We start from the raw sequence: 21,923 nt of genomic DNA, 5'->3' as shown, positions 1-21,923 counted from the left end.
CAAACAATAAAAATCTAGCAACGGCACAAACACAAACCACGAAGCTACATCTTCCGCTGTGAATCATGTTTGAATTTTTGGCATGAAAGTAGTAGACATGAACTAGATATTTGGAGAAACAAAAGTATTCGAGAAAAAAGAATAACAAAATGTCCATATATATATGACCTGTATATGACAGGATTATGGATAACAAAATCCATAATCCATAGTCAATCACCATGTTTAATTATCTGGATTTCGGATACCTGCAACAGAAAAATCCGACTAGGTCGAATATCTGCGTATATCTGTATCGTATCCGAGATAAATTATGAAAAAAATTCAGCGCTTTACCTTGAATAAACAAAAAAGAAGTAGCAACGTGGATAAATCAAGACGGTCGATTAAATGGATCATAAAGATGCATATGATAAAACGAACCTCCCCGAAAATCGTGAACAGCCAAAAGAGTTATTCGGTGGCTTCTCCTCTCCGAATCTAAAATTATTTTCCGAAGAACATAAAAGAAAAGATGACTGATGATATCAACACGCTCGGCTAACGAATTCGGCGTAGCGTTTATTGAGATACATATTTTCTCGATAAAGTTTATAATTTTCCTTTTATAGTTTAGGTAATTCCTCTATTTCCTATTTCTATTAGGATAGCAATTCTAGGGCTGTATAAACCTACGGGTTTATGAAATATTCAGAATCATAAACATTCATTCTCTGCGTTCGCTTTTCTTCTTCTCTCTTGGAAACCCACACTCGTCTGAGTCGTCTCTGTTACTCACGCCCAACAAAGCCCTCACCTTTGTTTTTGTTTCTCCAATTCTTGCAAGATCTCTTGAGGTAATTTCGCCAATTTCAGCTTTCTCGTTGTTAATTTCACTTCCGTTATCAGTGAAATCTGGAATCTTTCATGGTTTTTGTGAATACCCTTTGCTCTGATTTCTGTTTCTTGTTTCAAGTTTTCGCCTTTTTTTAATTATCACGGACAATTTGAGTAATTTTGAGCTGCTTTCAGATAATTCACATGGAGGAACCGAGAGAGGAAACTGAGTCTGTTCGTGAGCCCATGGAGGAAGCTGGTAAGGGACTAGGTTTATCTTTTAATACTGAAACCCTAGTTGGTGAGGTTTCGGATTTAGGCGTTTCTGTTGAGAACCCACATGATGGAGGTTTAGCTGCTGGTGATGGGAGCTTAAAAGCGGGTAATTCGTTTTCTGATGAGGAACAAGGGAAAGCTGATGTTGTTAAAAGGGCTGATGCTATCACAGATATGGAGTGTGAAGGAGATACTGGAACTCTTGAGGTGAAGTTGAATGATGAAACGGCTAAGTCTGCAGTTAAGAGTAACCATGGTGCTAGTCATGATGAAACTGCAGGAGAAGAGGAGACTGTAATTTCTGCTGCAAATGAAGCTACTGATGAGAAGACAACATGTGAAGTTGAAGATAACGGTGGTGTTTGTGATGCAGAACAAGATGTTGAAACTGAAAAGTCCCAGCAAAAGTCAGTCGCTGGTGAGACGCTTTCTGTGTCAGAAGATAAAGCTGACCAAGAGAAGGAGGCAACACAGAGAAGCGAGAAGGATCATAGCAAACAAGAGAAGGAATCAGCTAACAAAAGGGAGGAGGATAATAACGAAATGGATGTTGATAGCAAACAGGAAAATGAAGAGAATGTTGCTCTTCATGAACACGGAGAAGCCATGGAAATTGATTGTGCAGCAGAGGAACAGGTGGAAAAGGATGTTAAAGTGGACCGCGCTTTGGATAATCATTGCAATGAATCTGCTGGCGCAAGTATGGTACAAACCCAAGATGTTCCAATAGCTGAAGTTGACAACAATGATTCCAATGTAGTAAAGAAAATGGAAACTGATGAACGCAAAAATAATGCTCATATGGCAAGTGATCTTACCGGAACAATTGAATCTGCTGATTCAGCAATCCAAAATAGTCCCACTGAAGATGCTGCTCCAGGTGAAGTTGAACCGTTGGATCATAATGCTCTTTTTGATCCAACTTCTGATATTACCAACTTTATTGATTTCAGTGGTGTATCATCTTGGTCAGGAAATATACAAGACCTTAAAACCGAAACCGGGAATGTATCTTTAAAAGATGCTAAGAAAGCTACTGACATGGCAGAGGATGTTGCCACAGCAGATGCTAATCTAAGCTTAAGTCCCGCAGGTATCGAAACTGAATCGAATGAAGCCCGTGTTGGTGTTGGGGCAGAATCTCCAGCTGCTGCAACATATTGTTCAAAAGAGACTTCTGATGCAACTTTGGGATATGAAGAAAACCAACAAGATAAGGATCATCAATCCCTGGATAAGAAAACAGCAGATCAACAAGATACAATGATAGAGGAAGATGACATTACTCATGAAGCTCCAAGTATCGATCCAAACCAAAAGGAAGATACAGAAATGGAAGAAAATCCCAACAATTCTGATTATGCTGATGATGAAACCGGTTCTAACATTAAAACCAATGGTGTGAAACGAAAGGCTGATGTCCTGAGTGAGGATTCACCAGGAGAAGGTAGGAAGACTGTTTCATTCGCAAAGGTGTCTTTTGCCGAAAGGCCGTCCTTTAAGATCGGTGCATGCATAGCCAGGGCTGCTAGTCAGATGGCAGGATCTCCTTCAGTTTTGAAGGGTAGTAACTTTGGTGATGAAACTCTTTCCACTGAGAGTTTTGTATCCCAGCTCCATTGCGCAGCAACAGACCCTGTTAAAGAGAACGTTGTATCTGACATTGCTGCTGGCTTTTTCTTAGATTTCCGAAACTCATCAGCTTCGCAGCAAGTTACCACAGAAAAGGTTAGCAAGAAAAGAGGTAGACCATCCAATTCTGATGTAGCAGGAACTGAATCATTTGATTTCGAGGAAACGGGAGACACATACTGGACTGACAGGGTGATCCATAATGGTGGTGAAGAGCAAACTCCACCTACTGAAAAAGGAAATTATCAAGTCGTGCCGGTTGAGTTGAAACCTGCTGAGGTTCAAAGGACTCGCCGACCATACAGAAGACGACAGTCTCAGATCAGTATTCCTCATTCAGCCTCTAAGAAACCAGCAGACTTTGATGAGAATGCACCAGCGGAGATTATAATTAACTTTTCTGAAACGGATACAATACCTTCTGAGAAGAGTCTGAGTAAAATGTTCAGGTATTTTGGACCTATACAGGAGTCACAGACTGAAGTTGACAAGGAGAAAAACCGGGCTAGGGTAGTTTTTAGGAAGGGGGCTGATGCTGAGGTTGCTTACGATAGCGCAGGAAGGTTCAACATCTTTGGGGCGAAGGTGGTTGTGAAGTACGAGATCAGCCATACTATTACTGAAACATTCAAAGTTCAGCCTTATGTTGTGACTTTAGGTGAGGAGGATGCAGCGGTATGTCCTCCCTCTTAGATGGAGTTTTGGTTCAGGTAAATCTGCTTTGTTGCCTCCACTGTGTTTTAATATTTTTTGTACTTCTTCTGATATTTACTGGTGTGAAAGCTGATGTGTTGTTTCCTTTGGATGCATAGTTTTTAATAGCAAAGATGTATACTTTTTTACATATGTGGACCAAGAGGGATTGGATACATAGTACCCTGGTAGATTCAATCATACATGACGACTAATTGATGAAGCCATGTCGTTGCTTGTTGTGTTTGTAAATGTTGTTTGATTCAAACAGAATGGGTGATCTTTTGTTTCAGGTGAAAACAAACGGCGGGCATCAAGAGAAGTAAACAATGAAGTGGCTCAATGGAGATTGGAGGCTCTTGCATGTGTGTTTTGTTACCTTTTAGGCAGAGAGATCATTTAGGATGTGTAGTATGAAAACATGTATTTTTCTAGAGACAAGAGTTCTTGGTTATGTGTAATTTGTCGAGGCTAGAGAGGTTAATCTTCTACTTTCTTTCTTTTTCTGGTCGCATAACATTTGATTTGTTGTTTTTAAACCAAGTGAAATTAGGAGAGTGTTTGTTGAAGTGATTTTGATCATTAAATTTGGTGCCTAATAAGCGTGAGATGATTCGACCAAGTTGGGTTAATTTTACACAGGGAATTCAATCCGGTTGAACCGATTGAAGCCGAAATTAGCCAAACACAAAAAAAAAAAAACCGAATGTTTATTGTTTCAGTTCGGTTTTCACATTTATAAACCGGAAAACTCAAACCAATCCATGGCTTACTAGTCAACGTTATGAAAGTAACGGCGTTAGATTGACTGTTACGAAAACATTAACAGGAGGGAATCCCAAATTATTTTGACCAAATTTTTTGAAAAGCTTTCCGATTTCACGCTCTTTCCTCTTCCCTCCAATCTCACAGTCCACCATTTTTGTTCGTTTCCCCTAAAATTTACAAAAGAGAGAATAATGAAAAAAAACCTAGCCTGCTCCGCCGTGGAGGCGATTCACACCACGACGAGCTCGTAATCGGAGACATCGATCTCGCTATCGCTGGGTTTCTCTCTTTACATCGCTAAGAGATTAACCATCGAGCGTAGTGAGTATGTTTCCATCTCTGATTTATGTTTGTAATTTTGGATTTTTCGCTTGTAAGGTCTTCGCCGGTGCTATTCACCAGTTTCTAGGGTTCGTAGTGTAATTTTCTTTAGGGTTGTGTAGATAACTTTTTGATTTCTGAACCGAATTGATTTGTAATATTGAAAATGATCTTGCTGTGTAAATGGAATTTGAATGGGTTGATAAAATACCAAATTGTGCCTCAGATTTGGTATTGTGGGATCAAGCGAACAGTATCATTTGAAAATGGTGAAAGTAGTTGCTCCTAGAAGTTCTCTTCAGACCACTGGAGGGTCCAAAGCTGCGCCAAAAGCTAAGAGGAAGACGCCTTCTGAACTGAGAGTAAGTTTGTTTCTTTCTCTTCATCTTGCAATGTTTTTTTCCGTTGAGTTATTGGAAGTTATCTCTGAAGATTGTTCATTCTAATACCCTTCTCACTGAACAGGGAGAACAATTGAAACGGACTGCTTTTGTGGACCAAGCTAAAGAAGCTTTTGATGCATTGCGTCCTTGCAAAAGGTATATAAATCATCATGTCGTCAAGTTTTTTCCAACTTATATTTTTCTTACTAGATTTATCTTGGCAGTAGTGCTGAGAAAGATAATGGGCTCAAGAAACAAGAGCTTTCGAAGAATCCAAAATACATAGAGATGCGTATGGATGAACTGTATCCTGTCAAAAAGGCTAGGCCTTGGATGCTCTCTGCCAAAGAAAACTCTAAGGTTCATGACCTCTCTGATTCTAATACTGTTTCCTTTGATTTTGTGAATAAATTATAACTTTAGTAAGCATCTATCTTATTAGTTTATCTGTCTTTAACACAGGAAAATGGTGCGAAGCAATCCAGCAGCCTAATCAATGTTTCTTTACTCTCGAATGTTGCTGCCACCAAAAGACAACTTATTCGGTAAAACCCCTCAGGCAATTTATATCTGGAGTAAGCTGACTTTATGTGCTGTTACTTATGTTAATGCTTTAATGTCTTAGCAGTGAGGAGAATAATGCTTCTACTGAAGTTTATGATGATATTAAGGCTGAAGCTCGTCAAACAAATGAGAGATGTAGCCAGAGCATATTTCGCAGTGTCACAGAACTTTCAACCAGGGGTGAAGAATTATCCTGCTTGCCAGATATTGATATGGTATGCTTCACTAGATAGTCTTTGCTACCCTCAGATGGTTATGTATCTGGTCCTTTTGAAACTTATGTCATCTTTCAACAGAACAAAGCATTGAAAGGACTTGCCACTTGTGAACCATTGCTGGTTCATCCTGCCGACATAAGTGTGAAAGATGATACTTCTGCTTCATTAAGTGGAAATTTCATGTCTGAGTTCCAAGTTCCTGGGCAAAAGATCCCTCTGGACCTTTCCTTGAAGACTTATGTTCGACTTGTCTCCTCTTCTCCATTAAGTTGGTGAGTTGAGCTATTTCTGATATTCCTGTACATTGTGTGATAGAATCATATGATGGCTGTAGTTGAATCTGAGTGATTCCTCCTTGACATCTCCTATTAGTTAACACATACCACTTATTGATGATGATAGATGAAATATGTTTTGTAATCACACAGAAGTATTCCCTTTATCTTCTCTTCTTTACCTTATTGTTGACTAGTGGTTTCCTTTGCATCCAAAGTTTGATTCAGTCTATTTTTTTCCATTCTAATGTTCTAGGTTACATAGGTCAATCATGGGTAGTACCTACAATGGTATGCCACAGCTGAAGTCTCTGTCGTGTAATGTGGTAAATCAAGATAACAGTAGTGGTTCTGGATCAGCTGTGGTTTCCCAAGTGTTAAATTCTATGTCGCTACACTCGTGGGTTTATCCTCAGTCTACCTTGCCACCTTTTGTCTTATCGGCATTGGTAGCATCTGGATCAGACAGAGGTTTGTTAATGAGAATTCATAAGTTTTACCTATTTATCAGTCATCTTCCTTCTGAATTTTATAAAGCTCATTTTGCTATCTTAGGTGAAGTTGATTTCCTACAAAATCGAAAATTGGCATGGGAGGATGCTTTTCGAAGTCTATATTTCATGTTTCGGAAGAATCTCTGCAAAATATTTTATGGTAATTTCATATTATCTTCGCCTGGTTTGGATGTGACTTTTCTTTGGGTATAACACAGTTCGTTAATAAAGACGAACTTCAATGGCAATGGAAATTTGTAGTGCTTACTTACTATAATACAGATATATGTAGGTGGAAATTTTTTCCACAGACACATATATCCTTACCACTAACACTTTCATTTAGAAGGACTTGGTAAGTTGGTATAAACCTTGCTTTTACTTTTTTTTTTTTGTCTTGGCAAAGATGCAACAAAGTCAAGTTAACCTCTAGTGCTATTCAAATGTGAACTTTCATGCACAGCTTCTTTGTCATGTTCTATCTCTCGTATTGTAAATGACATGTATGCTGTACTCTATAAATGAAACTAAATTTAATTGTGCATTATTTGGCTTGTAGTCTGTACTTCTCAGTTTGTGGCAATGTTCACTGGAAGCTGTGAGTCAGGAGGTGTCAAACGCTCATGCAATGGCTATATCACCCAGTCAACTAGAAGATTGAGAGCCATGCTTAACGATCTTGTAAGATATGTTCTCTCACTATTGTTAAGCATTTAACCTTATTTATTTACGTAGATTGTTTGTGTTTTGCATTCCTTGAGACATCAGGAGAGAACTATCGAATTATCCATTGTCTTCTCCTCTATGTTATGCAAACTTGTGCTAACATTATCAATACGTTCTCATCCGTACTTTACTAAGTTTGCTTTGATTATGTTTCACAGGACATCAGCTACTCTATGCCTCTTTGCAAAACTAAAATGGATCAGACCACTGTTGAAGATCTTGCTGAACTCTCAGAGATAGAGAATCATAACCTTGGCCAGGTTTGTGCGTGTTTACTTATCTATTCAGGAAACATATTTATGTCTACTCTTTCACTGTTATGACTTATTAACCATGTGAAGCACCTGCTTATACGAGAGACTATTGGTGTGTTTTTCCTGACTCCTTGTAATGTGTGCAGATTCGTCGTTCGCGTTCCGTCTCAAACATTGATAATACTCCAGAATCTTTCTTGGCTTTTGTCGGAAATGAGAGCGTACATGGATTGTATGATCTTCTCTTAAATTATAGGTGATTATAAACATCTTTTAGAAAAGAAATTACATATCGTGCACATGTAAATCTTCTTAATGAATTTTGATGATGATTATAACCATTGTTTCTCAATCATGTGTAGGTCGTCTTTTGAATTTCTTCCTACCGCAGATGTTCCTGTTTTATATTCACCAGTGCCATTTCAGAATGCTGCACTGTCTTCTCCTGAGGTATATTCCACATTTAATGCTTTGCTCTGTGGTTCTCTTGCTGTGACATCCTTATTCTATATGATAACACTTTGAGGTTATTTTTTCTTTGATCTCCAGATCAAATGCACTGAGATGGTAAGAACAGAACATAAAAGTTGCTGCATGGTTGAGATAAAAGGTGAATATCTTCCGCCGTGGATTATTAGCAATATATGTGCAAATGTGGGTGCTAATGGACAAAACTTTGAAGCCAGGTTCGTTGATGCAAAATCTCTTCTCTTCTCTTCCAAACCAAAAACTTTCAGTCTTTGTTAGGAAATGCTAACATTTGATGAGTTTGATTCAGCTTTGTGACCGAGCCAACCTCGTTTAATTTAAACATTGGTCTACCACAAGTCCCTGAGAAGACAGACCCGGAGTCTCGAGTCATAGAAGGCACAGGAGAAACAAACGACAATGCATCTGACATTCCCGGAGCAGTGATCTGCCCTCAGCTTCAATCAGGCCATCTAAAGAGCTTGAAGTATTGCAACAAGTCTTACACGGTTTCGCTGTCTCCCTCGTGATCTGTCTCTGTTTTTCTTTCCAGGTTTTCATCATTATGTATGAAATGAATGTACCCAAAATCAAGTTATAGACCCAATGGTAATGTGAAGGGTAATATGGCAATGCACAAAAACGTTGGTATGAATCGTCTATCTTTAAACGTATCCATATTGTAAATGTTTTTTTCATACCCTGTTATGATCTTGGCCTGAGGATATGCAAGAGCCAAAAAAAAAAGAAAAGGAATTTTTTTATCATATTCAACCAGATTCTGAACCATCCATACATAATTGATTGAAGTGCAGAGCAATGTACATTTGTGTTGCACTAACTACGCCAAAGAAACTTCATAAAAAAATGGAAATCTAGACATGTGAACTCGTTAAACATCTCCATCTCCTAGTTCCAGATCCCTCGCCTAGAATCATAAGCATCCCCATATTATTTGCTGACAATTCATAAACATACCTGCAATGCAATTTATAATTGATTTCATCAGAAAACAGTAGTAATACCAGCCAGAATGTGAGTGAAACCCAAAGCAAATCTTTTTGACTTGTAATTCGTAAATCTCCTTACTTGTTTTGCCTGGCTTTCCTTTTCCACGAAACGAAAGACACAATCCACTGAAACACGAGAATGAAGGGAAAGCAAAATTCAAGCTTACACAGAGTTTCAGTATGCAACATGTAAGATTTAGATAGGAGAGATTGTTTTGATTTATTTACCTTGAAGACCGTTACTACAGAGAATCCTTTAAAAGATGACATTTTGCTAACCGGGTGTCGCCTGCCTGTTGTGCCAGTTTCCTTTGTTAAATGCTGTGCGATTTCTTTGAGCAACACCAACTGAGCTTTGTCTGTCCGCATCGACACAATGATCTGTCTCAACGATTCCCTGTCTGCTTCAAGTGCTTGAAGCCTTGTGTAAAGCTTCTCTATATCTGGCTCGTTAACTCCTTGCTGAGTCGTGAACGGTTCTTGGTATCTCGGAGAGTTCCAGAGATCACCATTTAACTTTCCCTTACTCATCTTATTAGGCTCGTCGTCAATCTTAACTTCAGAAACTCCCACATGGATTGAGTCGATAGTATAAACTCTGTCGCTACTACTAGACATAGGAGAGTCTGCGAAAGATGTCCCCTTTATATCTTTTGCAGTTCCTAAAGGCGAATTGGGATCATAATATGGCCATCTTGGAGACTGACCAACTATCACCTTTTCTTCAATATCAACATTACCATCTGGTTCACACGGGTTCTCATCCACACTACATTGCAAAGAAGTATACTCGCACGGGTAAACATCAAAACCAACCGTGCTCGAGTCTCTGCCAAAACCAAGTATCTGATCATGTATCTCAGCTTCAGAGACTCCATAGCTCAACAATCTATGCTTGTATGCTTCGACCTCATAAGTCAAGGCCTCAATAGCTTGTTCTTTCTCATACAACAAATTCTCCAAAACCGAGAGCTTTTCTTGGTCATGCGTCATTTTCTCCTCAGCAAACACTTTGAATTGCCGAGCTTCCATCTGAATCTCAGCCTTTTCTCTCTGCAACCTAAGTATCATCGACATAGTCTCATTCGCTGCAGATGCAGCAGCATTTCTCTCCTCTTCAAGCTCTAAATGAAGATCTTTAACTGTTTTCCTTTGGCTAGAAAGAGCCTCAAGTAAAGCTGCACATTCATTCTCAACTAGTATCTTAGCGTTTGAAGATGAATCAGAAGAACCTCGTAACAACATAATGTTCCCTTCTTTGAATTCGTTGAACTTTCTTTTCACCGTCCTAGCCCAAGGATCTGAAGAACATGCCCCAAGTGAATAATCACAACCAAATTCACAGCAATTCACAACATCTCTTGAAGGAAATCTCAATTCTGAATCCATAATAGGTTATACCCAAAAAAACCAATCTCAAATGCTGAGACAGAGACAGATTAAGCACGTTCCCAAAAACCCTAGCTTTAGAATCTAATAAAAGCAGTAACCTTTGTTGCATTCTCCAATTGAATTAACCACAACAATGAAGCCCTGTAACCAGGCCGTTAAAACAAAGCAAGAAAAAAGGTATAATTTCAAGAAAAAATATAATCTTTAAACCTCGAGACAAGACTTAAAAGATGTGGGCAGCTACCTAATTCACAAAGATCTCTCCTTCCGGGAAAAAAAAGAAAAAAAATGAAATTTTCCTTCTGTTTCCCGGGAAAAAAACAGAGGAAAATGTAAGAAACGGCGGGATTTTCCGGAGGGAGAAAAGGAAGATGTTGATAATCCTACGAAAGAAGAAGAGAAAAGAGAGAGAATTTAGGAGGATAATATTGTCTTCTCATCTTCCTCTTCCTCTTCCTCTTCCTCGTGTCTCTCTCCCTCCTTTATCGGAGCGTATGTCAAAGTTCTTGGGCTACGTGCCCACAGAGACCAGCTATTATCATATGAAATAAATTTCCCCTTTTTTGAGGAGAAAAAGCAAAAGCTAAATCAATTAATAAATAGTAAATCATATGGGCATAGTTATAAATTTAAAATCCTACCTTAACAAGTTTTGATTTCTAATTAGAATCAAAATGTTTTACCAACTCTACTGATGTACCCACCTGAACTACTAAAAGTCTCAAAAACTAAGCAATATCATAAACAGAAATTTCAATCCACCTTTGATAATATGTTTTGGTCATCTTATCAAACCTCAGTAATTTTGATTATTCATTCGGTTTGTTTTCTTCAACATACATATATATATATATATATATATATTCAGTATTTATTTTATAAAGGCACAAATATGGTTGCTAGAGAAAAAAATAAAAACACTTTACATAAATAAGGGTAAGATATATAAACACTTTACATAAATAAGGGTAAAATAAAAACACTTTACATGACATTTGTCAATTGGGTAAGATATATTTTTCATTGGTTTATTGTATTTTTGGCTCACATGGATTTGGTGTCAGTCTTTTAAATTTTAAGTGTGACAGAAATTAAATAGAGTTGGTTATAACACGTGATTATTTTTCAAAGATCATTAAATAGTTTTAGAAAAAATTAAAAATAATAAAGAAAAAATTAAATACAAAAGGAAAGAAAAATGAAAATTAAGAAATGAGATTGTGGTCATGTTAATTTAAGGTTTCTCAATCAAAAGACCTTAAAATAAAAGATTCTGTGTTACTATCTCTAAAATATTAAATTGAGCCCACAATTGAATTAGTCCTCTTTCAATTTTGTGGACTATATTCTCCCGCTCAATAGTAAAGTTGACTCTGGTGGTCAAAGTTGAAGTCCCTAAATGAATATTAAATTCTCCTCTGCATTTGTTATCTGCAGTAGTAGTTCACTAATCAAGCTCCTGTAATGTCGTCCACAGAGAACAAGATGATGTCTACGGAGCAACTCTCGCTTCAGGTGCTCTTACTCACGCCGCAACCGACCCCAAATCCGTCCCTTCCGGATGATTTGCTATTAAGCTGCTCTTTCTGCTACCGTTTGATGCAGAAAATTGGTTTTTTTTCTTTTTTTTTTTTTTTCATCAAAAATTGGTTTTTTTTCTTGTCTTAGTATAAATGCAATTATGCAAATGGCTTCTTTTACTTTGGTTGGTCAGAGAAAGTGAGAAACATAATAAAGCATTTGCAACTAGAGGCCCATTCCATTTACTCTCTTTTTTTCAGTACATTGTTTAGCTTTGAACATTTGTTTTTCGTCTCTTGGGCTTTTAGAATTTTTTGGCCCAAAACATTAGCCCTCTACTCTCCTCGCTAAATTGTTAGCTTCCAAGATTCCAACCCATAATTTTATGTCCACTAGTTATTAATTTATTATATTTGAATTCTTTTTTTTTTTCCTTTGTACACTTGTAAGCAGAGAACTGCAAAATTAAAACATCACTTTAAAAGATGCACTTCTAAGCAAGTGCTTCTTCAGAGCATACATCTCATGAAGAGTGCTCAATTATTTAAGAGGACAACACCAACTTTTACTAAGTATGCTTAATTGTTTCAAGACCTCTATAGTAAAGTCTACTCAATTGATTCGGATACTTTACAAAACTTTGTTTGGATGTTTCAATTTTTTTTACAAGAAGTTCACTCAATTGGTGATGAGTAAGACATTATACTTTAAAAAATCTGCTAGAGTGTTGCAAGAGTTTGGAAGTATTATAAAAATAATATTTGCTAATAATTTTAATAGTTTTGTATGGATTTTGATTGAACAAAGAAACAAATTTGAGGTAGTTTTTTTTTGTTGCCTACCAGATTTTTTTTGATAACGGGCTTGAATGGAGTAGCGTTTAAAAGACAGATGGTACACTCAGAACGGATGAAACGCATTATGCTTCCATTCAACGATAATTAAAAACCAAAGTGGTTCTTCATTAAAATATTAAAGAGAAATGTTGAACCACTTGTGGTTCAAAGTTTGTGAACAAATTTGAAGATCTGTACATGATCCGTGAAACGCCAATAATAAGGTGTGTTCGGACCACAACTACAACTATTTAATATTATTTTAATGTTAAATTTTTGGAAAAACACTTAAAATTGTATGAATAACTACATTTCTTTTACTTATAAATTAATACTTCTAAACTAAGAAGCAAATTCTAATCTAATTCTATAATTTAATTTAGGGACAATTTCAAAATGCCTATTTTCTAATATTACTTTTTAAAAATGTCTCATCTCTAAAATCTTTAAAAATATATATATACAAACAATTTTTATACATGTGTAAAACCTTATAAATATCTTAGTAATTAATATCTTATAAATACATTGTAAAACTCTATAAATGTCTTGTAAAATCTTATAAATATCTTCTTAAACACTATAGTTACTTTATAAAATTTGAGAAATATTTGGATCAAGTCTCTCTCCAAGTATTATATATAGGCCTGGACAAATTAACCCGAACTGAATGTACCGAATCGGAACCGAAGCAAAAAGAACCAAACCAAACCGAACCAAAAATTTGAAAACACCCGAATAGATACTAAATTTTAGAACCAAAAGAATCGAAACCGAAATATTTCGGATACCCAAGAATATCCGAAATAGAATTATATATCCAGAAATATTAGTTATTTATAGAAAGAATAATAAAAAATATCATGATACTTATAAATACTTAATACTTAATAGATATTTTAAAATACATCTTCAAGAATATGAAAAAGTATTGTAAAGTTATTGTAATATAATTATTTAGTATGTATAGTGTATGTAAAACATTTTTTTGAAATTAATATTTTTTATAATATAATTATTTCATCTGTACTGTCTGATCTATTTTCACCATTCAACACATATTTTGAAGTGTTCGAACCGCTTGATCTGCACTTGTACCGCTAGATCTACTTGATCCACTTTTATTCTGCTTGATATGCTTGTACCGCTTGATCCGCTCCGCTCGATACGCTTTCTCCATTCGGAGCCAACTTTTATCTACCAGATTTATAGAAGTCTATTGTCTAAACCCAACACTTCCAATGTCCCTAGAATTTTCTTGTCCGAATGATGACTCGGATTATATTTAAGAAGGTCCACTACAAAGATATGTTGAAGGACCCACTTAGATTTGTCCTCCCTATCTCTCACGATAGTGCTGTCAGATTTCTATAATTACCTCAATCATTCGATCAAATTCCCACACTTTTAGAAGAAGTACATTAAAATTTTAAACATCTTATTTTCTTAGTAAAATATCTAGAGCATGTCGACGACTACCTAGATGTTAAATAATCTTATGGATGGGGTTACTTAGATAATCCTGCGAAAGTAAACTTTGTCCATAAAACATAGAAGGAACCAAAACTGACGAACCAAAATTTGTATTTGGGTCAATTGAATTGAATTATAGTCTATAAGTCTAAATTAAATTAGGCGACAAAAAAAATCTATACTGAATAATAAAAAATACTAGTTAGAGATAATTCCATTTTCTTATAAAGTTTTTTTTTTTTCCTTTTCTAGTCAATTCGGCGTGGATTATAATGTATTATGTATGTATGCATAAAGACAATAGGTCCGACCAAATGAATCAAATGCATAAAGACAAAAGCTTTTCATGGTTATCATTTTTATTCCGTGCTCATCATTTGTTCAAATAGTTGCAAGTTTTTTTATTTTGTTTTCAATCTATAATTTTTAGTTAATGTAAATCCCATTTTATTTTTCTTCAAAAAATAGATACGTGGACATCATGCAAAACGAAACAAGTTCATCAATGCATTCATGTTTGGAGGATGCTCCATGAAACAATGTTCATTAACGCATTTACAATTACAGAGATTGATAAAATTATTGATCTCAAGGTTCCAACACAGTTCTCAGTCTCGTGCCTCCTCTTGTCCTTCAATGTTGCCCTCACTTTAAATAATTAATGATAAGGACAGTAGAAAATTTGAGGGAAAACATATGATAATCACAATGGAGAATATCACGAGAAATATGCTATCGTTTAATTGTTTGATAAATCAAAATGGAATATGTCAAATACGACCCGATACATGATACATCACGAGTAATAATATAAAAATGAGTTAACAGAAACTGAAAATGATACTTAAACGATGAAAAATAGTATTTTGGCCACCCACTACTACTAAATCAAACAATACACTCTTTTTTTTTTTTGGTTCTCTCAGCTTTTCATCATTCGACTGGTCGCCACTACTCTCTAATAATAATGTCTAGCATTTAAGCTCAAGTAATATAGTGGAGGAAAAAGATTTTAAAATTTTAGTTTCCTAGATTGATCACTCTGTTAAAATTCTACTAGTTTGATTTCTCGTAATTACACAAAGAATTAGTCTTTTTCTTCTTTCTTTCTCGGAGGTTGATGAAATGAAGATTAAATAAACAGAGTTTTGACCAAGACAAAGATACTCATAAAGACGAAGAAGACAAAAACATAAAAAAGAGACAGAAGATGGATGATTCATAATAAATACTTTGGCTCAGCCACTATACTTACTTAAACAATTTACTCTCTCTCTCTCTCTCTCTCTCTCCAATGTCACAGCCTCTCACCACCAGACCCGCCGTCGCCGGAATCTCTATATTCCCTTTCCGACAACCGCCGCCGCTCTGTACTTTCCTCTTCGTCATCGTTCTTTTCGTCGCCACTTTCTACACTCTCCATCACCCAGACGCCGTTACTCATTCTCTTCTATTTTCTCGAAATTCCCATAATGCCCTCCGTCTCCACCGCCTCTTCCTCTCCTCTGCTTCAAACGCCACCATCTCCTCTTACCTCCGAGAATTGACCCGTCATCCTCACCTCGCCGGAACTAAACCCTCTTTAGAAACTCTCAACTACGTCCAAAGCCATTTCAAAAGCCTCGGACTTGAGACCCATGTCGCCGAATACGAAGCTCTCTTATCTTATCCTACGCACATCTCCGTCACGGCGCGTTTCAGCAACACGACAACTCTTGAGTTTGACTTAAACGACGTTCCCGGAGATTCTTCCTCCTCCTCTCCGGTCGTTAGGCCTTACCACGCTTATTCTCCATCTGGGTCGGCGCAGGGTAACGTGGTTTTTGTGAATCACGGCGAGGAGAGAGACTATCGTGCGCTTGAGTCGATTGGTGTGAGCGTTAAAGGGTGTGTGGTTTTAGCGAGGAAAGGTGAAATCTTGGGAAGAGGAGGAATTGTTAAGATAGCAGAGGCTAAAGGTGCGCTGGGAGTGCTAATATACGCCGAGAATGACGGTGGCGGATTTGGCGGGATTGAGAGAGGTACGGTTATGAGAGGAATCGGAGATCCGGTTAGTCCGGGTTGGCCCGGAGTTGTCGGAGGAGAAAAACTGAGCTTGGAAGATGAATTGGTCACTCGGAGATTCCCCAAGATTCCATCTTTGCCTTTGTCTCTTCGTAATGCTGAGATCATTTTGGCTTCTCTTGGCGGTGCTAGAGCTCCGTTGGAGTGGCGGAATTCGGGTCGGGTCGGATCGGGTCAACGGGTTGGCCCTGGACGGACGGTTATTAACATGACGTTTCAGGTTAACTGAAATTTCGCATTTCCGTTATGTTTTCTTGGTTTGACTTTTGTAATTTTCCGTTATATTTCTTAATTATGTGATTAATTTCCGTTAAAACGTTTTTGAAAGTTAGTTTTTTTTGGGAATTTGATTGTAGTTGAAAAGTGGGAATTTTGAGCTCAATATGAAGTTATTGCTTCTTTTAAACTTTAGGGGGAGATGAAAATGAAGAAAATTCACAATGTTGTGGTTACAATAAGAGGAAGTGAAGAAGCGGATCGGTATGTGATTCTTGGGAACCATAGAGACGCATGGACATATGGAGCTGTTGATCCAAACAGTGGAACTTCTGCATTACTTGACATTAGCCGACGATTCGCGATGTTGCTTAATTCTGGTTGGAGACCACGTAGGACCATTCTCCTTTGTAGTTGGGATGCAGAAGAATTCGGAATGGTTAGTAATCTGTAACTTCGAAAAGTTGAATCTATATGATGGCTTCACTAAACCACTATTGTTCTCTTTTTGTATGTTTTATAGATTGGATCAACTGAATGGGTTGAAGAAAATGTTCTTAACTTAGGTGCAAGTGCTGTGGCTTATCTTAATGTAGATTGTGCGGTCCAAGGCTCTGGTTTTTTTGCTGGTGCAACTCCTCAATTAGACGGTCTTCTTGTAGATGTCTTAAAGCTGGTAATGATACTAACAACGGGGGTATTCTCAAGCATTTGTTTACTCGTCCAGAAATGTCTTAGTCTCTGGTATTCATTTTTGTGTGGTCAGGTTCAGGATCCTGATGCAGTAGGCTTGACAGTGGAAGAGACTTTCAAGTCTCAGAACAACATTGTGAGTAGACTCTGTCTTGTATTTTTGTTACTTTCTTAGATTATAAGTTTTGTAAACAACGTATGGTTTAATGGACTGCAGATACAGAGGCTAAGTAGAGTTGATTCTGATTTTTCCGGTTTTCTTCACCATGCCGGGATACCGTCTATAGACATGTACTATGGAGCAGGTAAATATTCCGACTACCTGAAAAATGTTATGTTCAGAAATCAGAATGTGATGTTCTAGTGCAAGTAATGTCAATAATATTATGTATTTTTATCTTGTGAGTTTTTCAGATTATCCTGTCTATCACACCGCATTTGACTCCTATGATTGGATGATCCACAATGCCGATCCATTGTTTCACCGCCATGTTGCTAGTAAAGCTTTTACTTCTCTCTCTTTTGATCTACTATTAGTTTTTAGTTCTTTGTTCTGTTTTTCATAGATGATATGAAGAGAATTAACTCTCTTCTTTGCTTTCTATATATTTTCAGTGGCTGGAATTTGGGGACTTTTAGGAATTATCTTGGCTGATGAGCCACTGATACCATTCGATTACATCTCTTATGCAGAACAATTGCAGGTACATTCTTCTATTTACTCTCCTTATACGTAAGATAGAAGGAAACTGAGTCTATGTTTTGTGTAATGATTCAGGTACATAGAGATACTCTGAGCAAGCTCTTAGAAGGGAAAGTCTCTGTTAATCCCTTGAGCATGGCGATACAAGAGTTCTCTTTGGTTGCAAAAGAAGCCGCAGATGAAGCAAAGGTGTCTAGTGGTTATGCTAATTAACGTATAAGCTTAATCTTTCTCTTCTTTGTTTCACCTATACATGTTTTTGGTGGTTGATTTACAGAAATTAAAGGAGAAATCATATAGCAAAGATGATGTTGCAGCAGCGGCGAAGAGAAGAGAGCTAAATGACAGGTTGATGCTTGTAGAAAGAGGGTTTTTGGATGCAGAAGGGATCAAAGGGAAGGAATGGTTCAAGCATCTTGTGAGTAAATTTAAAACATTTTAGCTTCTTTCAATCAGATTTCACCAATTTTCCAAACCTCATGTGACCTTGTTTGTGTTTTATGCATAGGTGTATGGACCAGCGGCTGAACCAGAGAGCAAGCTGGGATTTTTCCCGGGAATAGCAGATGCGATTGCGATAAACGCATCAGAGGGAGTAATTGAGCACGAGATATGGAGAGTCGCAAGAGCGATTCAGAGAGCAAGCAAAGCTCTTAAAGGAGGGTTCACATGAGAAAATCTCAAAGAGTTCTCTTTTGTGTATATATTGTGACTGTAGATTGTAGAAGAATAACGTATTATGAACTAATTTCATAACCATTTATGAACTAAACACTATAATCTAATCATTCAAGACTAACAGAATTATTGTTTTTTTAGTTACTAAAACTAATATAATCTGTGGTTTGATATTAACAACTTTTAACTTCATTGCAAAGGACAAATACTTTCCTAGAGTAATATAGAAAGAAAGAACAACCACTATCTTTTTTTTTTTTTTTTGGATATGCTTTTCGGTTTCAACTGTTTAAAACTTTCAACAATCCATTTAAGATGAGCTAGAATCTTTTCTTTCGAAAGAGTATGGTCCATTACTTTTGCATTCAAACATCTATCTTCTAAGATGTCATATGATTGGAGAGTGATAACTGTGTTTCCCTTTGCTTTAGTACTAATATATTCAAATTTAGTCTCAGAAAATTTGTCAATTCGAAGAAGATCTAACGAATCTTGATCCTTTGACAAACCCTCTTTTCTCAGTGTGAGTCTCACACACTCTCTTCTTTAGCAAGAGCCTCTTAAATTAATATCCACAGTTAACAACAAATACAGTTCTTCTGCATATAGTAGAATTGATAATCATCAAATGATGTTTTGTCTCCTGATATTCATTATCGAATATGTTTGAAAAGAATATTACAAGTTTATAAGTTGGACCAGCTTAGAAAGAAGCTATTTGTGAAGAATAATGATAATTGAATTTGTGAAGAGGATGAAACACACAATAAATTCAGTAGACAAGTGAAATGTCCTGAATTTTATGGTTTTTCAGTAGACAAGTGAAATGTCCTGTGAAGTTGCTTCTTCAAGTTTTGCACGTACTGTTTCGGCAGCCGACATTTTATTGATGCTGCAAAAAGCAAAAGATAGACAAATATTAGAGCCTCAAGAGGAAGCAAATAGATGTTTTCAATACAGATTGCTTTTTCTTTCATTAGTGAAACTTAGGGCCAAATCAAGAAAATCATATCATTGTTGGTGGAACATAGTACTCACCTAACAAGAAGATCCCCAGAAGATGCTTTTGTTTCAGAGATCCAATCCGGGACTAATTGCAACATCAGACTTAACTGTTCCTCCACTTCCCCTGGGAATGCAAACAAGAAAGAATCTGTGAGCCTGTGAAGGAAAGAGAGGCAGGGAATATATTATCAAACATTCGATATTAACTTTCCCTACTTCTATCGGTTATATTGATTTGGTTTGCAATAATCTTGTGAAGAAGCTCCTCCTTCGTGATGACTGTCCGATTTGTTGAGTGAAAAACTCTATGAATCAAATCAACAAGCTGTGGCAATTTGTGCTGCTCGAGTTCAGTCTTTGGTCTCTCTTCTCGGGTAAGTACGGATGGCTGTTTCAACATGGTTTGCAACTTAAAATGAATCAATCCCTTTAAACAATTTAACCCCGGAAACAATGTGAAAGCAAAATGGTTGCAAAGGAAAGCATCACTTACTGACTGAAGAAGGCTATCATCATTATCTGCTTCATAGTTGATTTTTTCATCACCAGATTCGTTACTGATGTCATCTTTCACAATTGTATCTTCCTCAAGAGTTTCAAAATTCAAACTGCGAGATGAACCCTTTACTGACTGAAGAAGGCCATCTCCTTCATCAGCAGATTCGTTACCAATGTCATCTTTCACAATTGCATCTTCCTCAAGAGTATCAAAATTCAGACAGCGAGATGGACCCCTTGCCAGACTATTTGTTGATCTAACAGAGTTATCATCACCACCCTCTGGAGTCAACTCAATACATCTTTTAGATAGCTGCAACGTCGGTGTAGCACTCATGAGACGGATTGGTGTGGATAAGTCTTTGGAGGGAGTAGATGAATCATTGACTGGGATTTCAACTATTCTGGATTCTATGTGTGACAAAGTAGAATCTGGCATTGCTTTGTTAGCATCTTGTTCTTCTTGCTCTATCTCCTCCATATGAACATCAAACCTTCCAACTTCAAGTTTAGGTTCTCCTAAGCCTACACTTACTATACCTGAATAACTATCCCTTTTTGGGGAATTGAACGGTTCAGGAAGCAGTTCTTTCGGAACTTCGTCCTGAATACAGATAACAAAAAGATGGAACATCAATCAGATATAAAAGCATCTCTCAAAAATCTACAACTATATAATAAGCCCAAAATGTACCTTAGGATGAGCTTTGTAAAAATCTACAAGCTTTGAGTGGAAAACCTTCCTAAGTTCCATGTATTTAGTTCCACAAATTGTATCGTCAAGTACAATTGCATCGGTGTTTAAGCTAATATGAAGACTGGGTTTCATACAACAAGTGTCTTCAACATACTTCAAAACTCTCTTTAGTTCAATGGCTTCCGGATAAATATGCTTCATCTGAGCCAAATGATCATACGAGAAGATCCTGTAGACCCAAACAACATTGAGCATATAAAATCAAACAACACACACACACACATTAGATTGGTCATATGCATCAAAAGTTCAATCCTTTAAAACTCTCAAGATTCACCAGAATCTGTTAAATTGATGTTCTACAAACCAAAAAAAGAAGAAGCTATAATAAAATCAATAACTTTACCGATTAGTAAGATACTCGATCTTGGGACATATATTAGCGTATGTCGTTGGCGAACCCTTTAATTTAAGTAACCTAATTGCAGTATCCAACCCATTGAAAAACTCCTCCAAAATCTCGAACCTGTAATGCCAAAAAAAAAAAATCAATAAAATTGAAAAAAACAAGAGTCCAAATTTGAGAACAGTGAATGAACAAATCAATCAATTAAACTCACCTTTCAGGTAATTTTACAACAAATTCAGGTTTTGGGGACGAAGAAAAGATCTGCCTTTTAACGGTTTTGTTAGGAGTCTTAGTAGAAAACAGTGACTCCGACACCATAACTGGCTTCTCTGATTCGATTTTAGACGACGAGCTCATTGTAGAAAGAGAGATTAGGGAAGTGAGAGTGCGTAACGGCTATAATAAATTAGGGTTTAGAGCTTATTTAAGGGACAAGAGGTTGAAGAAGAAGAAGGCAATCTATAGCTGTGGGCCCATATTTGCCACGTCATTCAAACCGATTCTAAAACGTTGGCTCCCGCTATTTTCCTTAACCATATAAGGGCTTGATTGGTTCTTCCGCTAGCACCCTCCTAGCGGTTGTTAGCGGTTGGTTGCGATTGTTAGTGGTTGGTACCAATCATAGAAACCGTTCTGTAACGCTTCAAACCGCTCGAAATTGCTGAATTTCAGAAGCTCCTTCCCGCAAGCGTTTGCGGTTGCGGACGGTAGCGGTTGAATTTTTAAAAAAAAAAAATCAAACGTTTACTTATAATTATTATAAAATATATTAATCAGAAACCCTAATCAATATTCTAAAACCTTATTTTCTCAAGGTCTTCCACCCAAACTGACGAAAAT

The 21,923-nt window shown here is 36.9% G+C and overlaps 5 protein-coding genes across 11 annotated transcripts; 3 read left to right on the top strand and 2 right to left on the bottom strand.

Moving 5' to 3' along the window:
• The first annotated feature begins 435 nt into the window (after positions 1-435).
• LOC110228724 lies at positions 436-4,004 on the top strand. Of its 2 annotated transcripts, XM_021026844.1 has the most exons (4): positions 437-836; positions 1,012-1,972; positions 2,066-3,434; positions 3,711-4,004. In XM_021026844.1, exons 2-3 carry the CDS (start codon positions 1,021-1,023, stop codon positions 3,415-3,417), a joined length of 2,304 nt encoding a protein of 767 aa, XP_020882503.1. In that variant the 5' UTR covers positions 437-836; positions 1,012-1,020; the 3' UTR covers positions 3,418-3,434; positions 3,711-4,004. The 2 variants fall into 2 exon arrangements, with proteins under 2 accessions (XP_020882502.1, XP_020882503.1); XM_021026843.1 differs by having other exon boundaries at positions 436-836; positions 1,012-3,434.
• A 293-nt stretch (positions 4,005-4,297) lies between these two features.
• LOC9312336 (protein downstream neighbor of Son) lies at positions 4,298-8,562 on the top strand. 4 transcript variants are annotated; one of them, XM_021025758.1, is made up of 15 exons: positions 4,298-4,506; positions 4,733-4,868; positions 4,972-5,045; positions 5,114-5,249; positions 5,352-5,434; positions 5,518-5,668; positions 5,750-5,943; positions 6,203-6,417; positions 6,502-6,600; positions 7,000-7,121; positions 7,325-7,426; positions 7,567-7,676; positions 7,783-7,870; positions 7,970-8,106; positions 8,199-8,562. In XM_021025758.1, the coding sequence occupies exons 2-15, from the start codon at positions 4,773-4,775 to the stop codon at positions 8,416-8,418; spliced, it is 1,827 nt and encodes a 608-aa protein (XP_020881417.1). In that variant the 5' UTR covers positions 4,298-4,506; positions 4,733-4,772; the 3' UTR covers positions 8,419-8,562. The 4 variants fall into 4 exon arrangements, with proteins under 4 accessions (XP_020881417.1, XP_020881416.1, XP_020881419.1 ...); XM_021025757.1 differs by having other exon boundaries at positions 4,298-4,510; XM_021025760.1 differs by having other exon boundaries at positions 4,299-4,510; positions 5,117-5,249.
• Positions 8,563-8,634: 72 nt separating this feature from the next.
• On the bottom strand, positions 8,635-10,893 carry LOC9314065 (myosin-binding protein 7). 2 transcript variants are annotated; one of them, XM_021025761.1, is made up of 4 exons: positions 10,535-10,893; positions 9,127-10,431; positions 8,978-9,024; positions 8,635-8,866 (listed from the first exon to the last, which is right to left on the bottom strand). In XM_021025761.1, the coding sequence occupies exons 2-4, from the start codon at positions 10,285-10,287 to the stop codon at positions 8,764-8,766; spliced, it is 1,311 nt and encodes a 436-aa protein (XP_020881420.1). In that variant the 5' UTR covers positions 10,288-10,431; positions 10,535-10,893; the 3' UTR covers positions 8,635-8,763. The 2 variants fall into 2 exon arrangements, with proteins under 2 accessions (XP_020881420.1, XP_002876267.2); XM_002876221.2 differs by having other exon boundaries at positions 9,127-10,199; positions 10,535-10,892.
• A 4,342-nt stretch (positions 10,894-15,235) lies between these two features.
• On the top strand, positions 15,236-18,600 carry LOC9312335 (probable glutamate carboxypeptidase AMP1). The gene is made up of 10 exons (XM_021025593.1): positions 15,236-16,404; positions 16,597-16,839; positions 16,924-17,076; positions 17,167-17,229; positions 17,311-17,398; positions 17,508-17,591; positions 17,709-17,797; positions 17,872-17,985; positions 18,074-18,214; positions 18,305-18,600. Exons 1-10 carry the CDS (start codon positions 15,415-15,417, stop codon positions 18,467-18,469), a joined length of 2,130 nt encoding a protein of 709 aa, XP_020881252.1. The 5' UTR covers positions 15,236-15,414; the 3' UTR covers positions 18,470-18,600.
• A 452-nt stretch (positions 18,601-19,052) lies between these two features.
• LOC9314064 (CDT1-like protein b) lies at positions 19,053-21,598 on the bottom strand. 2 transcript variants are annotated; one of them, XM_021025594.1, is made up of 7 exons: positions 21,295-21,598; positions 21,081-21,200; positions 20,672-20,903; positions 19,973-20,581; positions 19,696-19,867; positions 19,513-19,603; positions 19,053-19,366 (listed from the first exon to the last, which is right to left on the bottom strand). In XM_021025594.1, the coding sequence occupies exons 1-7, from the start codon at positions 21,438-21,440 to the stop codon at positions 19,285-19,287; spliced, it is 1,452 nt and encodes a 483-aa protein (XP_020881253.1). In that variant the 5' UTR covers positions 21,441-21,598; the 3' UTR covers positions 19,053-19,284. The 2 variants fall into 2 exon arrangements, with proteins under 2 accessions (XP_020881253.1, XP_020881254.1); XM_021025595.1 differs by having other exon boundaries at positions 20,108-20,581.
• Positions 21,599-21,923: the final 325 nt, after the last annotated feature.

The sequence above is a fragment of the Arabidopsis lyrata genome (genome assembly GCF_000004255.2).
Source record: "Arabidopsis lyrata subsp. lyrata unplaced genomic scaffold ARALYscaffold_5, whole genome shotgun sequence".
Lineage (NCBI taxonomy): Eukaryota > Viridiplantae > Streptophyta > Magnoliopsida > Brassicales > Brassicaceae > Arabidopsis > Arabidopsis lyrata.
This window is presented reverse-complemented; position numbering and strand designations above follow the sequence as displayed.